This window comes from Bombina bombina, chromosome 2, assembly GCF_027579735.1.
Source record: "Bombina bombina isolate aBomBom1 chromosome 2, aBomBom1.pri, whole genome shotgun sequence".
NCBI classification, from domain to species: Eukaryota; Metazoa; Chordata; class Amphibia; order Anura; family Bombinatoridae; genus Bombina; species Bombina bombina.
The window spans coordinates 806,170,349-806,183,651 of record NC_069500.1 but is presented as its reverse complement, the minus strand read 5'-3'; the positions used below and the strand labels follow the sequence as shown (position 1 = coordinate 806,183,651).

The 13,303-nt window shown below is 38.4% G+C and overlaps 1 protein-coding gene across 1 annotated transcript in view; it reads right to left on the bottom strand.

Moving 5' to 3' along the window:
- TIMM44 (translocase of inner mitochondrial membrane 44) overlaps window positions 1–12,147 on the bottom strand; it is a 57,002-nt gene extending 44,855 nt beyond the window's left edge. Inside the window, exons 1-5 of the mRNA XM_053703015.1 lie at window positions 12,026–12,147; window positions 3,367–3,474; window positions 3,116–3,286; window positions 2,584–2,664; window positions 1,244–1,393 (exon numbers count right to left, since the gene is read on the bottom strand). Coding sequence (XP_053558990.1) covers window positions 1,244–1,393; window positions 2,584–2,664; window positions 3,116–3,286; window positions 3,367–3,474; window positions 12,026–12,055 — 540 coding nt within the window. The 5' untranslated portion in view covers window positions 12,056–12,147. The remainder of the gene's footprint in view (window positions 1–1,243; window positions 1,394–2,583; window positions 2,665–3,115; window positions 3,287–3,366; window positions 3,475–12,025) is intronic.
- Between the last annotated feature and the right edge of the window lie 1,156 nt (window positions 12,148–13,303).

Here is a 13,303-nt window from a genome sequence, read left to right as displayed (position 1 = left end):
CATTTTATCTTATCTTTACATTATAATTCTCACAAATGCACTGAGCAGTTATTTATTCACTCAGCCAAGCGAGACACACAGAAAAGCATGCAAACAGGATTACCCTCTTCTTTAAACCACCTTTAGACCAGCAATAAACATTTTTATCTCACTGAACAGCATAGGAGCTTTCTATATTAAAAAAATACTTATTCAGTAAACATACTGTATATTTCCATATTCTTTACTAGTACAATAATATGATAACCTGAGTTTTTAAAAATGCTAACCTTGGTAGTTTTTAAATACATTCTTTGTTTTATTTTTAATAAGAAAGCAATTATTTAAACTGTGTCTAAATTGATAAGGAATTGCTGTGAGAAAGAGGTTTGCTGTATGAACATAGTTTTAATATTTATAAAAAAAATCTGCTCAATGTGCTACCATGTTTTAAAACATAAGCGGACCAAGACATTTCGTATAGAGATACTGATGCCAGAAAATAACAATTTGGTCTAATTAGTCTGCTCTCTCTCTCTTATGGGTCAAAATTTCAGACCATAATTGAGGTACAGCATTACTTATGATATAGAAAAGGCATTATTTTATCCTTTACATATTGTACTTTTTTTTACTATTATTAGTTAATTGGTGAATTAATCAGTCAAAATTAAACTTTCATGATTCAGATAGAGCATGCAATTTTAAGCAACTTTCTTATTTACTCCTTTAATCAATTTTTCTTTGTTCTTTTGGTATCTTTATTTGAAAAACTGGAATGTAAGCTAAGGAGCCGGCCAATATTTTGTTCAGAAACCTGGGTAGCGCTTGCGTATTGGTGGCTACATTTAGACACTAATCAGCAAGAGCTACCCAGGTACTGTACCAAAAATGGGCTAGCTTGTAAGCTTACATTCTTGCTTTTTCAAATAAAGATATCAAGAGAACAAAGACAATTTTATAATAGGAGCAAATTTAGAAAGTTGCTTAAAATTGCATGCTCTATCTGAATCATGAAAGTTTAATTTTTACTAGACTATCCCTTTAACAATTTTGTTTTTCTTGATAATAAATAAAAAGCTTCTAACTAATATAACTTCTTACTACATGGTTGAAACATTTGCAAATAATAATAAAAAAAGTTAGGAAACATAGGTAAAGATGTAGGAACCATGGCTCTTGGCCTCCAGGATTTGTCAAGCTGTAACTTACTCCTGAACTTAGGGCTGTGGAGTGTCATCTTGGTGTAGCAAATCAATGTTACCTGGGAAATGGCTTTGAATGCAGCAGTCTTCCCAAATTTTTCTCCTCCTTTGGATACAGATTCAGCTGAATGTTTGGCAGTTTTTGCCGCTTCCTCCACGCCTTCCCGAATCTTACGCCCAATATCACTTTTGCTGACTTCATCCAAACCCTGCGTACGAGAGAAAAGAGGATCACATATCACACACATCTACTGTAATATGCACATCAGACTTCTGGTGACTCATTTAATCTTAGGGCCTGGGGGATTGAACAAGAGATCCCCAGTGCAGTTTTATGTTGCTGCACAACCAGCAGTCATTGTGGGCAAACATGTTTCCTCTCTGGGTACTTGTCAGCCCATACCTTCATAAATATTGTCTTAAACAGAAAAATGCGCATCAGGCGACCGCCGGCCTGTTGCGGACTACTCTGTGTGAAAATTGTTCCACATTTACTTGCACTTTAGCCTAATAATTTTGCATTACTATACTATAACTATTACTATTCTATTTGGGGTCCTCTCCTTTGCTCAGTTATCAGCTATTTGTGTGAAATATGTTCCACATATGGTTTTAGGCTTTATAATTTGGGTTTAATTAATAGTATCCCTCATTGGGCTACCTGCCCTCTACCTTGTATACTTTGGGACAGTGTCCCCCTTTGATATAATGTGCTACATTGTACTAAGTATATGAGGGTCCTTATTACTACTCCCATACCTATGGAATAACACTGTCCCGTATATACTTGTACACTCTAGCCAATATACCTTGCTTATAGTGTTTCCCTTTTCATGTATAGTATTACTTGCTTTGTGAGAAAGTTGTTCCACATTGTAACTCAGTTTCCTCTACTGGGCCAATTGCAGCTACTACTACACTTAGGGACTGTGTCCCCCCTGACACAATATATGTTGTGTTAACTATATGAGGATTCTTTTACGGTTCCCAGTTTCTTATACCGTTTAGTATTTGTTGCAAGTAGTTGTACACAGGTCTCCAACTGTGCCGTTTTTTAAACATTGTATGTCATTCATGCTATCCGTCTCCTACGGATTTTTATGTTTATTATGAATAAAAGTTATATTTTATTTGATAGGGTTCCTAACAACATATACTCTCTTTAAGTGAGTCCTGTAATTGGTGCTTTCTTTTTCATGATATTTACTTCATAAATATACCTGCATGCTGCTGGAGTACCTCTTGTCTAAAACCTGAGTAACCATAGGAGTACCAGTTCCTGGGAAGTTAAATATTATTACCAAAACAAGGCCATTTTGCACAAGCCATTACAAAAAGAATACATGTGTATATACAAATATACTCAGTGCCTGATAGAAAGCTTCTTTTTTTTTTGTACCTCTTTTACGGTTTCTGATATCTCTCCAAATTTCTTTTTGAACACCTCTGACGTCTTTACTGTTTCTGACTCAATTATTTTCTGCCAAAAAAAAAAAGAAGTAAATGAGATTCTGTGCAACGTGCATGTAACTAATCCCAAAAGCTAGAATGTTTTAAATATGCCTTTTCATCAAAAACTCACAAATACATCAAATGTAGGTGACCAAACCAGCAAGACTTCACCTAAAGCCTTATTTCCTAGCTGCTTAAACTCATTGTGCTTCCTAGTACATTCATCTAGAGATGGAGGATTCTACTTACAATCTAAGTTAAGATTTACTAATTTGTCTGTAATGTGACATCAGTACTTTTCCCCTATAACTAACTATATGTAGGAATATCTTGACTGCATGATACCTAAAGTAAAGTCAGTTTCAAAAATTAGGAAGAAGAGTGATATGATGACATCAGACATTGGAATGCCTTTATATATAGTCCGGTTAGGCATTTAGTTCTACAGATACACAACATACACACACTTTTCAGCTTACATATTTCTTCCGAGCATGCTGTAAGGCTTCAGATTCTTCAAGCTTCTTTGCCTCTTCTCGAAATTTTTTTATGCTTTCTTTCATCTCCTTATTTTTTGACATTTCCTGTTTGATGCTATCAAAAAGTCCTGCCAGAAACCCTCGTCTGCCTCCTGATGAATAAAATCGCAGCTTATAGGCAAAAAAAGTAAATATCAATAGGTGTATAGCTAAAGTTAAAAAAAAAAGTAATCATGTAAATATTTGTTTACCTGCTGAGACTCCAGAGCTGGACGACATATCCGAAAGACACTCCCATTATTCACAACTGAGAGGGGATAACTTGCTGCTAATAGTCTAACTCTGCTGGACAAACAAGTCTACAACAAAAGAGAAAAATTCAGAGCACTGCCTAAAAACTTTAAAAAATATCCAATTTAGGGACAGATTATCAGTGGAGCGCTAATAGTGGGGCGAGAGACCAGCCATTACAAGTGGATAAAACCAAGCGTCCTTTTGGTGAAACGTACGTCGGAACGTGTGACATCACTATCTGGGCGGTAATTGCAGACAAGATTATTAACAAACATTATTATTTAAATATTATTTTATTTATTCACCCAGAGTTCATAATGAACAAACACATATTTAACTACCAGGAACTGCTAAACCAGACCTTTTTAAACTAGTTAAAAATGAGTACAAAAACAGGTAGCAGGCATACATGGTTTCACACATTTTGGCCAATGTATGGCCATAATTATAGCACACAATATTTATATTATATATATATATATATATATATATATATATATACATATACACACACACACATATATATATATATATACATATACACACACACACACATACACACACTAGTAAATGCCTATTGTCCTATTGTTTGTGAAACGCTAGGATTTACCATTGGAACAAATAACAAAATGTATGCTTACCTGATATATTTCTTTCTTTCCAGACATGGAGAGTCTTGTTGTCAATATGCGGCGCCAAGATGAATTTCCTGCACGGATATTGGCTAAGAGGTGGAAACGTCAAATCTCAGCCAAATAGCCTTCTGCAGTGGGCTGCCTTAGCAGCTTAGTGCGGCGAACGCTTGGAACAAATAAAGGAGCTTTCAGCATAAAGTATTTTATACTTCATGAATGAAAGTCCCCTTTTTCTTTCTATGGCATGGAGAGTGCACAACATCATTCCAATTACTAGTGGAATATTCAACTCTTGGCCAGCAGGAGGCAAAGAGCACCCCAGCAAAGCTGTAAAGTGTAACTGCCTTACCCATAACTCTCAGTCATTCAGCCGAAGGAAATGGAAAAGAAAGAAAAACACAAGTGTGAAAAGGTGCCTGAGGTTAACTCAAAAAAACTGCTGAATCATAATTAAAAAAAGAGAGGGTGGGATTGTGCACTCTCCATATACGGAAAGAAAGAAATTTATCAGGTAAGCATAAATTTTGTTCTCTTTCCTATGATATGGAGAGTCCACAACATCATTCCAATTACTAGTGGGAACCAATACCCGAGTTAGAGGACACGGAATAAATAAACAGGGAGGGAGAAAAAAGGCAGGAGGACCTAAACAGAAGGCACCACTGCCACCTTTCTCCCAAAAGAAGGCACCACCTTTCTCCCAAAAGAAGCCTCGGCCGAGGCAAAAGTATCAAATTTGCAAAAAAAGTATGTAGAGAGAACCATGTTGCCGCCTTGCAAATCTGATCCACAGAAGCTTCATTTTTTAAAGCCTAAGAAGAGGAAACAGCCCTAGAGGAATAAGCCGTAATTCTCTCAGGAGGCTGCTGTAGCCTCATAAGCCAGATGAATCAAACTTCTCAACCAGAGAGACAGAGAAGTGGCCTTCTGACCCTTACCAGGGCAGAAGATTGCCGAAAATCTTTAGTAGCTTGCAAGTAAAATTTTAGAGCCCGCAAAACATCCAAGTTATGCAAAAGATGTTCCTTTTGAGAAGAAGGATTAGGACAAAAAGAAGAAAAAACTATTTCCTGATTAATGTTTCAATCCGATACCACCTTAGGGAGAAAACCCAATTTAGTATGAAGGATCACCTTATCAGCATGGAAAATAAGGTACAGGGAATCACACTGCAGAGCTGAAAGCTCAGACCCTCTGCAAGCGTAAAAAACTTCCAGGATAACAGTTTAAAATCAACAACGTGCATCAGAGAATCTAAGTTTGGATGGAGGAAAGGACCCTGAAGTAGAAGGTCTTTCCTTTGAGGTAACCTCCAAGGAGGTAGAGATGACATCCTTACCAGATCCTGCAAGGCCATGCAGGAGCTATTAGTATCACTGATGCTTTCTCCTGTTTGATACAAGCAATGACTCGTGGAAGGAGAGCAAACAGAGGAACCAGATAAGCCAGAGAAAACCTCCAAGGAACCGCTAGAGCATCTATCAGAACGACCTAAGGGTCTCTTGACCTTGAACTGTACTTTGGAACCTTGGCGTTTTGGCGGGACGCCATCAGATCCAATTCTGGAATCTCCCACTTTAGGGATATCTGAGAGAACACTTCCAGATGGAGAGCCCACTCCTCGGGATGAAAGGTCTGCTTCCCAGGTGTCCACTCCTGGAATGTGGATGGCAGATAGAAGACAATCGTGGGATTCCGCCCACTGCAGAATGCGAGTCACCTCCTTCATGGCTAAGGAACTATGAGTCCCTCCCTGGTGGTTGATGTAAGCCACTGAGGTGATGTTGTCCGATTGGAATCTGATAAACGGGACCAACGACAGTTGAGGCCACGCTGATAGGGCACTGAAGATAGCTCTCAACTTCAAAATGTTTATGGGAAGAGAGGACTCTTCCTGAGACCACAGGCCCTGAGCCTTTAGAGGACCCCAAACAAGTGCCCCGAGACAGATGTTCCTGTGATACCCACCACGAGAGTCTCTTGTTAGAGGGTCCAGATTTATCATCTGTGATAAATACGAATGATCTCCATTCCATTGACAGAGCATAAAATGTTGCAGCAGTCGCATATGGAACCGAGCAAAAGTAATTATGTCCATGGATGCCACCATCAGACCAATCACCTCGATGCATTGAGCCCCAGACGGAAAAAAGGCAGACTGGAGAGAAAGGCAGGAAGCATGAATTTTTGTCCGTCAGGAAAATCTTTATGGACAGGGACCTAGGAAACACACTTTGGTAGATGGAACTAAAGAACTTTTTTTCCAAATTCACCTTCCACGCGTGGGAACATAGAAAAGACAACATCATCTTTGTATGAGATTGGGCTGGTTGAAAAGATGACGCCTGAACCAAGATGTCGTCTAGATAAGGCACCACAGCAATTCCCTGGGATCTGATCACTGCCAATAGTGCCCCAAGAACCTTTGTGAATATTCTGGGAGCCATGGCCAAACCAAAAGGAAGTACAACAAATTGCTTGTCCAGAACGGCAAACCTCAGATACAGATGGTGTTCCCTGTGAATGATAACATGAAGGTATGCGTTCTTCAGGTCTAAGGTCGTCATAAACTGACCTTCCTGTACCAAAGGAAGAATGGAACAAATAGTTTTCATCTTGAAGGACGGGACCCTGAGGAATTTGTTGAGACACTTGAGGTCTAGAATGGGCTGAAAAGTTCCCTACTTTTTGGGAACCACAAACAGATTTGAATAGAATCCTAGACCCTGTTCTCTTGGGACAGGAACAATTACTCCCAGAGAGTATAGGTCTTTTACACAGTTTAAGAAAGCCTCCTTTATTTGGTTTGAGGATAGTCTTGACAGGAGTAATCTGCCCCTTGGAGGGCAAGACTTGAATCTCATTCTGTAACCCTGGGATACTATGTCCACCGCCCAAGGGTCTGGGACATTGCGTATCCAGGCTTGACAAAAAAAGAGAAAGCCTGCCCCCACCTGATCCACAATGGAATTGGGGGCGGAACCGTCATGCTGATTTAGAGTCAGCAGGCTTCTTGTTTTTTTTTCCCTTGTTCCAGGGCTGGTTGGATTTCCAAGTGGATCTGGGTTGATCTGGTTTTGAAGAGGACTTTTGTCCCTTAAAGTTACGAAAGGAACGAAAATTAGAAGTGGGACGACCTCTAGGTCTATTCTTCTTGTCCTGAGGTAGGACAAGAAGTAATCTCTGAAATGATCTCTGCCAGACCAGGTCCATACAGAGTCTTTCCCTTATAAGGTAAAGCCAAAAGCTTGGCCTTAGAAGAGACATCTGCATACCAAGATTTTAACAGATCAGAGCCCTGCAGGCTAGTACCGTGAAAGCTAGACATTTTAGCTCCCAGACAAATTATCTGCATGTTGGCATCACAGATAAAGGTATTGGTCATATTGAGAGCTTTGATCCTATCTTGGATCTCCTCTACTGTAGTTTCCTCTGTAATAAGATCAGACAATGCATCGCACCAATAAGATGCTGCTCCTGCAACCGTAGCAATACTCCCTGCAGGTTGCCACTGTAACCCTTGATGGATGTACATCTTTTTAAGTAAGCCTTTAGCTCCTTGTCCATTGGGTCCTTAAAAGAGCAACTATCCTCTATAGGAATGGTAGCTCTCTCAGCAAGAGTAGAAATAGATCCTTCTACTTTAGGAACAGTGCGTCATGAGTCACGAATAGAGTCAGCAACAGGAAACATCTTCTTAAAAACAGGGGAGGGGAAAAAGGAACCCCTAGCATATCCCATTCCTGAGCAATAAATTCAGCTTCCTCCAATCACGGCATGGCCTCAGGCAATGACTACCCTGGGGGAAAGCCTTGATTGGAGTAAGCTGGATTAGTCATCATTGATGACGTGTGAAGAGAGGATCTCCAGGTGGGGGAAGCTGCTCTGGCTGTGAAAAAAAACCAAAGGTAAGTTTTTAATCAAAACGGTTGCTTTCTAAACTTTGATGAATGAAAGTGCCACTGTTTTTAATAGTATTTTTTAAAAATGGGCTTTTATTCATCAAAGTTTACCTTCACTTTAACAGCTTTTCTGGGTGCTCTTTGCCTCCTCCTGCTGGCCAGGAGTTATATATCCCACTAGTAATTGGAATGATGTTGTGCACTCTTCATGCCATAGGAAAGAAAAAGGGGACTTTCATTCATGAAGTATAAAATACTTTATGCTGAAAGCTCCTTTATTTGTTCCAAGCGTTCGCCGCACTGAGCTGCTAAGGCAGCCAACGGCAGAAGGCTATTTGACTGAGTTGACGTTTCCACCTCTTAGCCAATATAGCCGTGCGGGAAATTTATCTTGGAGCCACATATTGACAACAAGTCAGTTGCCATCCAACTAAATATAATTGTCATTTTATGATGCACTAAAAAAATGCTATTTCTGAGCATAGATTACCCAATTATGGGCAAGATTACACATGGAGCGCAAAATTGTGCTTTCGCAATTGTGCACTGGTGTTTTAAGTGGCCTGGAATGCGAGCGCAAAGTCACATTCGCATTGCTAGGAAGCTATGCGCTTAATAGAGCACGCTTCCATAGACTCCAATGGGAGCTTCGTTCTCATGCCGTGAGACGCGGCATGAAAACTATTGCAGCAAAGGGGGTAAGTCGCACAGCGATGGGCAGCAAAATGTAAATATATATGTTTATGTGTGTATATGTATATATATATATATATATATATATATATAAATATATGGTAATATGATTATAAACACATTAATAAATATATATGTATATAAGCATATACATATATATTTACAGGGAACACACAGTTCCTATAGACCGCAATGTAAAGGCACTTTTCAGTGCCATTTTTTTACATTTACTGTCCCTTTAAAAAAAAAATACTTTATAAATATCATTGCAATATGTATTTTAATAATTTTAAAACTATAATCAACTGCTTAGTGCTTTTTATTACAACAATGAAACACTATTTTATATCCCTTTAATAATAAATTGTCAGCATCCTTTCAAAAAATGTAGTTTTACCTTATTTAGCTCACCTTGTACTGCGCACTAAAGGTAGCAAAGTTGTATATGTAACCTGCCTCTCCTGTTTGTGTCAAATAATTTGACTCAACCCTTACTCCAGGATAGCACTGCCGCGTTGCTAGTGATAAAATGACTTGATCTAAAGAATAAGAGCATATCATTTTATCACATTAATGGCCCATCAAAAATGTTTTTAATCTCCATTTTTAGGGATACACCGAAATTTCGGCCGCAGAAAATTTTTTGCATTTTTGGCTATTTCGTTTTTCAGGTTTTTTTTGCCTGTTATTTTAGGTAAAATAATTGTGTAGCATGTTTTTAATTTGATGCTAGCCTAGAGCTGCTGTTTAAGTTAATTACTTGACTTACTGTTTTGCATATAATGAGTTTTATAGAACTAAACTTTATTTGGATAATTGGTAAAAAATACAGTATATTGATATTTGATATTTTAAGTAGGGATGCACCGAAATTTTGGTTGCTGAAACATTTTGGCCGAAAATGGCATTATCATTTTTTGCCTGTTTTTTTTCTTAGTAAAATTATTGTGTAGCATATTATTGTTTTAAGATATTTTTGTCCAATTTTGGTGTGTTACTTTCAATAAAAGTGTGGGCTTTTTTTTTATTTGCTTGAAGGTTTTCAATTCAGATTCATTCATCAGTCTAATTATGCAAAAAAAAAATATTTGAAAAAAGATAATTTTCGGTATCTGTTTTCGGCCAAGTGCATCCTGGATTTTCGGGTTCGGTTTTGGTCTAGAATTTCCATTTCGGTGCATCACTATCCATTTTATAAATATACATTTATAGATACACAATTAATTTAATCCTTACAAGCTCACAGTTCAACTGGGAGTTATGTTGCAAGCAAATACTTCTGATTTCTGTTAGTACCCTTAAATAATATCTACACCTGGAATAGCTGGTATCCTTATTACTATAAGTAAACAATGCTTATTTATGTTGTGACCTGCTACATGAATAGTCAACCTTTAAAGAACTCAAGCTTTAGAAGGCTGTGTGAGAGATGAGGTTTAGGATCTGAAGATAAAATCTGGGTTATGTTCATCCACGTGCAGTAGGCTGCCTCTGTCACTGTGTATGGAGGTATGAGAGAAAAGAAAGAAGAATAAAATGCTGTATCTGAGTGATGTGTGTAGATGTGGCAGCAAGGCATTAGTGATTGGCATCTATCCGTGGTACATTCCATGAAGGGGAGAAGTTTCGGGACATTTTTTTCTGGGTGATAGGGTCCATTATCAATGCACAGGATTTGTCAAAGGTTATATATAATGTTATTTTAGATAGGTAAATTTACATAACATTCTGTAGTAATTCTGTTTTTGTTTTATTCATTATTTGTGTAATAATCCAAGGGCTGCATGTGCCCCATGCCTTTCTCCAAAGTTTATCTTCAGAAAAGAAAATATCTTATATTACCCCAGTCATCTACCTCTAGACCACTTTTTCTGTTAAATCCCTTCTCTCCAATGCTAGTGGATTTACAAATTGTTCTTTTGGTCCAATGCAAAAATGAATAGGAGTGTATGAAAACTACAAGACACATACAAAAAACTCAAGGGCCAAAGATTTCTTTACATCAGTGTTTCTCAACCGCGGCCCTCAAGTACCCCCAACAGGCCAGGTTTTCATTATAGCTCAATTAGAGCACAGGTGAAATAATCAGATAATTAGTAACTAGGGTTACTAATGCTCTCACCCATCAGATAATTATTTTACCTGTGCACTAGTACAGCTGTAATGAAAATCTGACTTGTTGGGGGTAGTTGAGAAACACTGCTTTACATTATACTGGGTCCCAATACTTGTTTAGTTCATGCTATATCTTAAATGAATTAAACTAATTTAGATGTGTGTGCAAGCAAAGCCTTGCCTTCAGAAGTACACTTATGGAGCTCAAAATACAATAGCAGAATTTAAAACAGACAATGTATCAAATTTATAATCAATAAATCACCCAAAGGGACACTGAATCCATTTTTTTTCTTTTGTGATTCATATAGAGCATGCGATTTTAAGCAACTTTCGAATTTACTTCTATTATCAATTTTTCTTCATTCTCTTGCTATTTTTATTTGAAAAATAAGGCATCTAAGCTAAGGAGCCAGACAATTTTTGGTTGAGAACTCTGAACACCACTTGTTTATTGGTCAGTGAAGTTATCCACCAATCAGCATGAACAACCCAGGTTGGTCACCAAAAATGGGCCGGCATCTAAACTTAGATTATTGCTTTTCAAATAAAGATACCAAGAGAATGAAGAAAATGTGATAATAGGAGTAAATTAGAAAGTTGCTTAAAATTGCATGCTCTATCTGAATCATGAAACAAAAATTTGGGTTCAGTGTCCCTTTAAGTAAACCCACTCTATTTATCTGTGAATGTATATCTTCTTGAAAACAAAACACATTAGTTGGGAGAGAAAAAAAATCTGAATTGGCTCGGAGTATAAAAACAAGCAAAATAAATATAACGTTTTATTTAGTTAATATAAGCATCCAAATAATTGAATACATTTTTTAAACAAAATAAAATATCGACATAAAAATAATTCTACTAAAATGGCTCATCTCTAATAGGATTTCATGAAACTAAACTTCAGGAGGGGAGGAAGGGGGTCTGGATAGGTTTCATTTTATAAGGTGATATAGAACCAGACGAAAGAAATATATATGAATTACTGTACCAAAGCTCTATCCTTCCCTAAATTCCGAGAGGTGATGTGTTAGGTTGGGGGTGAGAAAATGTGCTGCAGGCGATGCTTACAGGTCCTTCTGATTCACACACATGAGCACCACAGACATACAGCAGTCTCCTTTTACACCTCGTACACCGAGGCCAGTCGGTCTAACCGTGCAATTGCCCAGCGATTAATGACAAAGAGCTGTTTCCAACTGTCCAGTCTATACTAAATTTCGAAAAGCAAAAGAACCGCTATATGCCAAGGCCGATTTATCACTCACCCGGTAACACTGACACAAGGCTGCCGCCATCTTAGTAGAGGAACAACCACGGTGACCTTCGGCTGTGGAGCGTCACTGGTCGCCGGTTGATGATGTCACTGTCAACTTGCATTGGTTTTGACAGATTGATGTTATGAAGTGTGAATTATCTATTGTGTGTGTGTTGTGGCGTGTACTGCGTCTTATGTATTTCTTGTCATATTTTAGATCGGTATTCTGTTTAACAAAATGGTAGCTCCTTAAAGCATAGGTGGACAGGTGGCACTACTGCACACATCATCCTGCAAATCTTTATGGCTTTCCTGCAGTGTGGCTGTTGTTTAAACCAGTCTGGAGTGGAATGGGTGCACAAATACTGGTGCACTCACCTGTCTCGACCCTATTTCTAAGATGGGGTATTTCTCCTTCTAAGATATGGGGGGGGGGGCAATTGCCACTCTGCCATGCACTAATTTTAATAATATACACTTACAGTATAAATGAGTATATATTATTTCAGGGACTTAAGGTATATGAAAGATCAATATAAAATGGTCAGTTTGCTGGAGTATTGTCTTGTTGAACTACTGCTTACACAGACCTATGTGTTTAACCGCTACACAGGGGTTAAACACATAGGCTGCGTTCGGGCTGCGCTCCAAGCGAACTGGAATTCGCTTGGAACGTTTTTCTCACACTTGCAAATGAGATGCCTGGCGTTTTTGGAGCGCTCTGGTGACGTAAGTCCCAGCGCTTCCAGCGTGCTGGAAAAGCTGGGACTTTTCAGAGCAAGCTCAGACGCTTGGAAACATGGCAGCCTCCACACACGTGTAGCTGTGGAGGATGCCATGTTTTTATATATATAATATGATTTTTCGTGTGCTCTAGACGATGTAGCCCTTTTCTTTTCACTTCATACATAGCGTATGAAGTGAAAAGAAATCGCTACATTCTCTAGAGCACACAGAAAATCATAGTATATATACAATATATAAACACAAAGACCTGACGTTCAATCATTGTGCCTACTAACTACTATTTCCTTCACGGGGTGGGCTGGCGACTGTCACCATATTGACAAAAAGTGGGGGTATTTTGTATTTATTCATAGTAGTGAGGCTTAGTTTCGCTACACACATCCTCTGCAGCCCATTGTCTATTTATTAGCCCTATTTAGTAATAAATAGCCAATGTGCTGCAGAGGGTTGAGCATGTAATACACAAGGGAACTTAAACTTTGGCATGCGCAAAGTCCATTATTGTGCAGCAGATCCCTTTGCGCATGCAAACGTTTTCTCT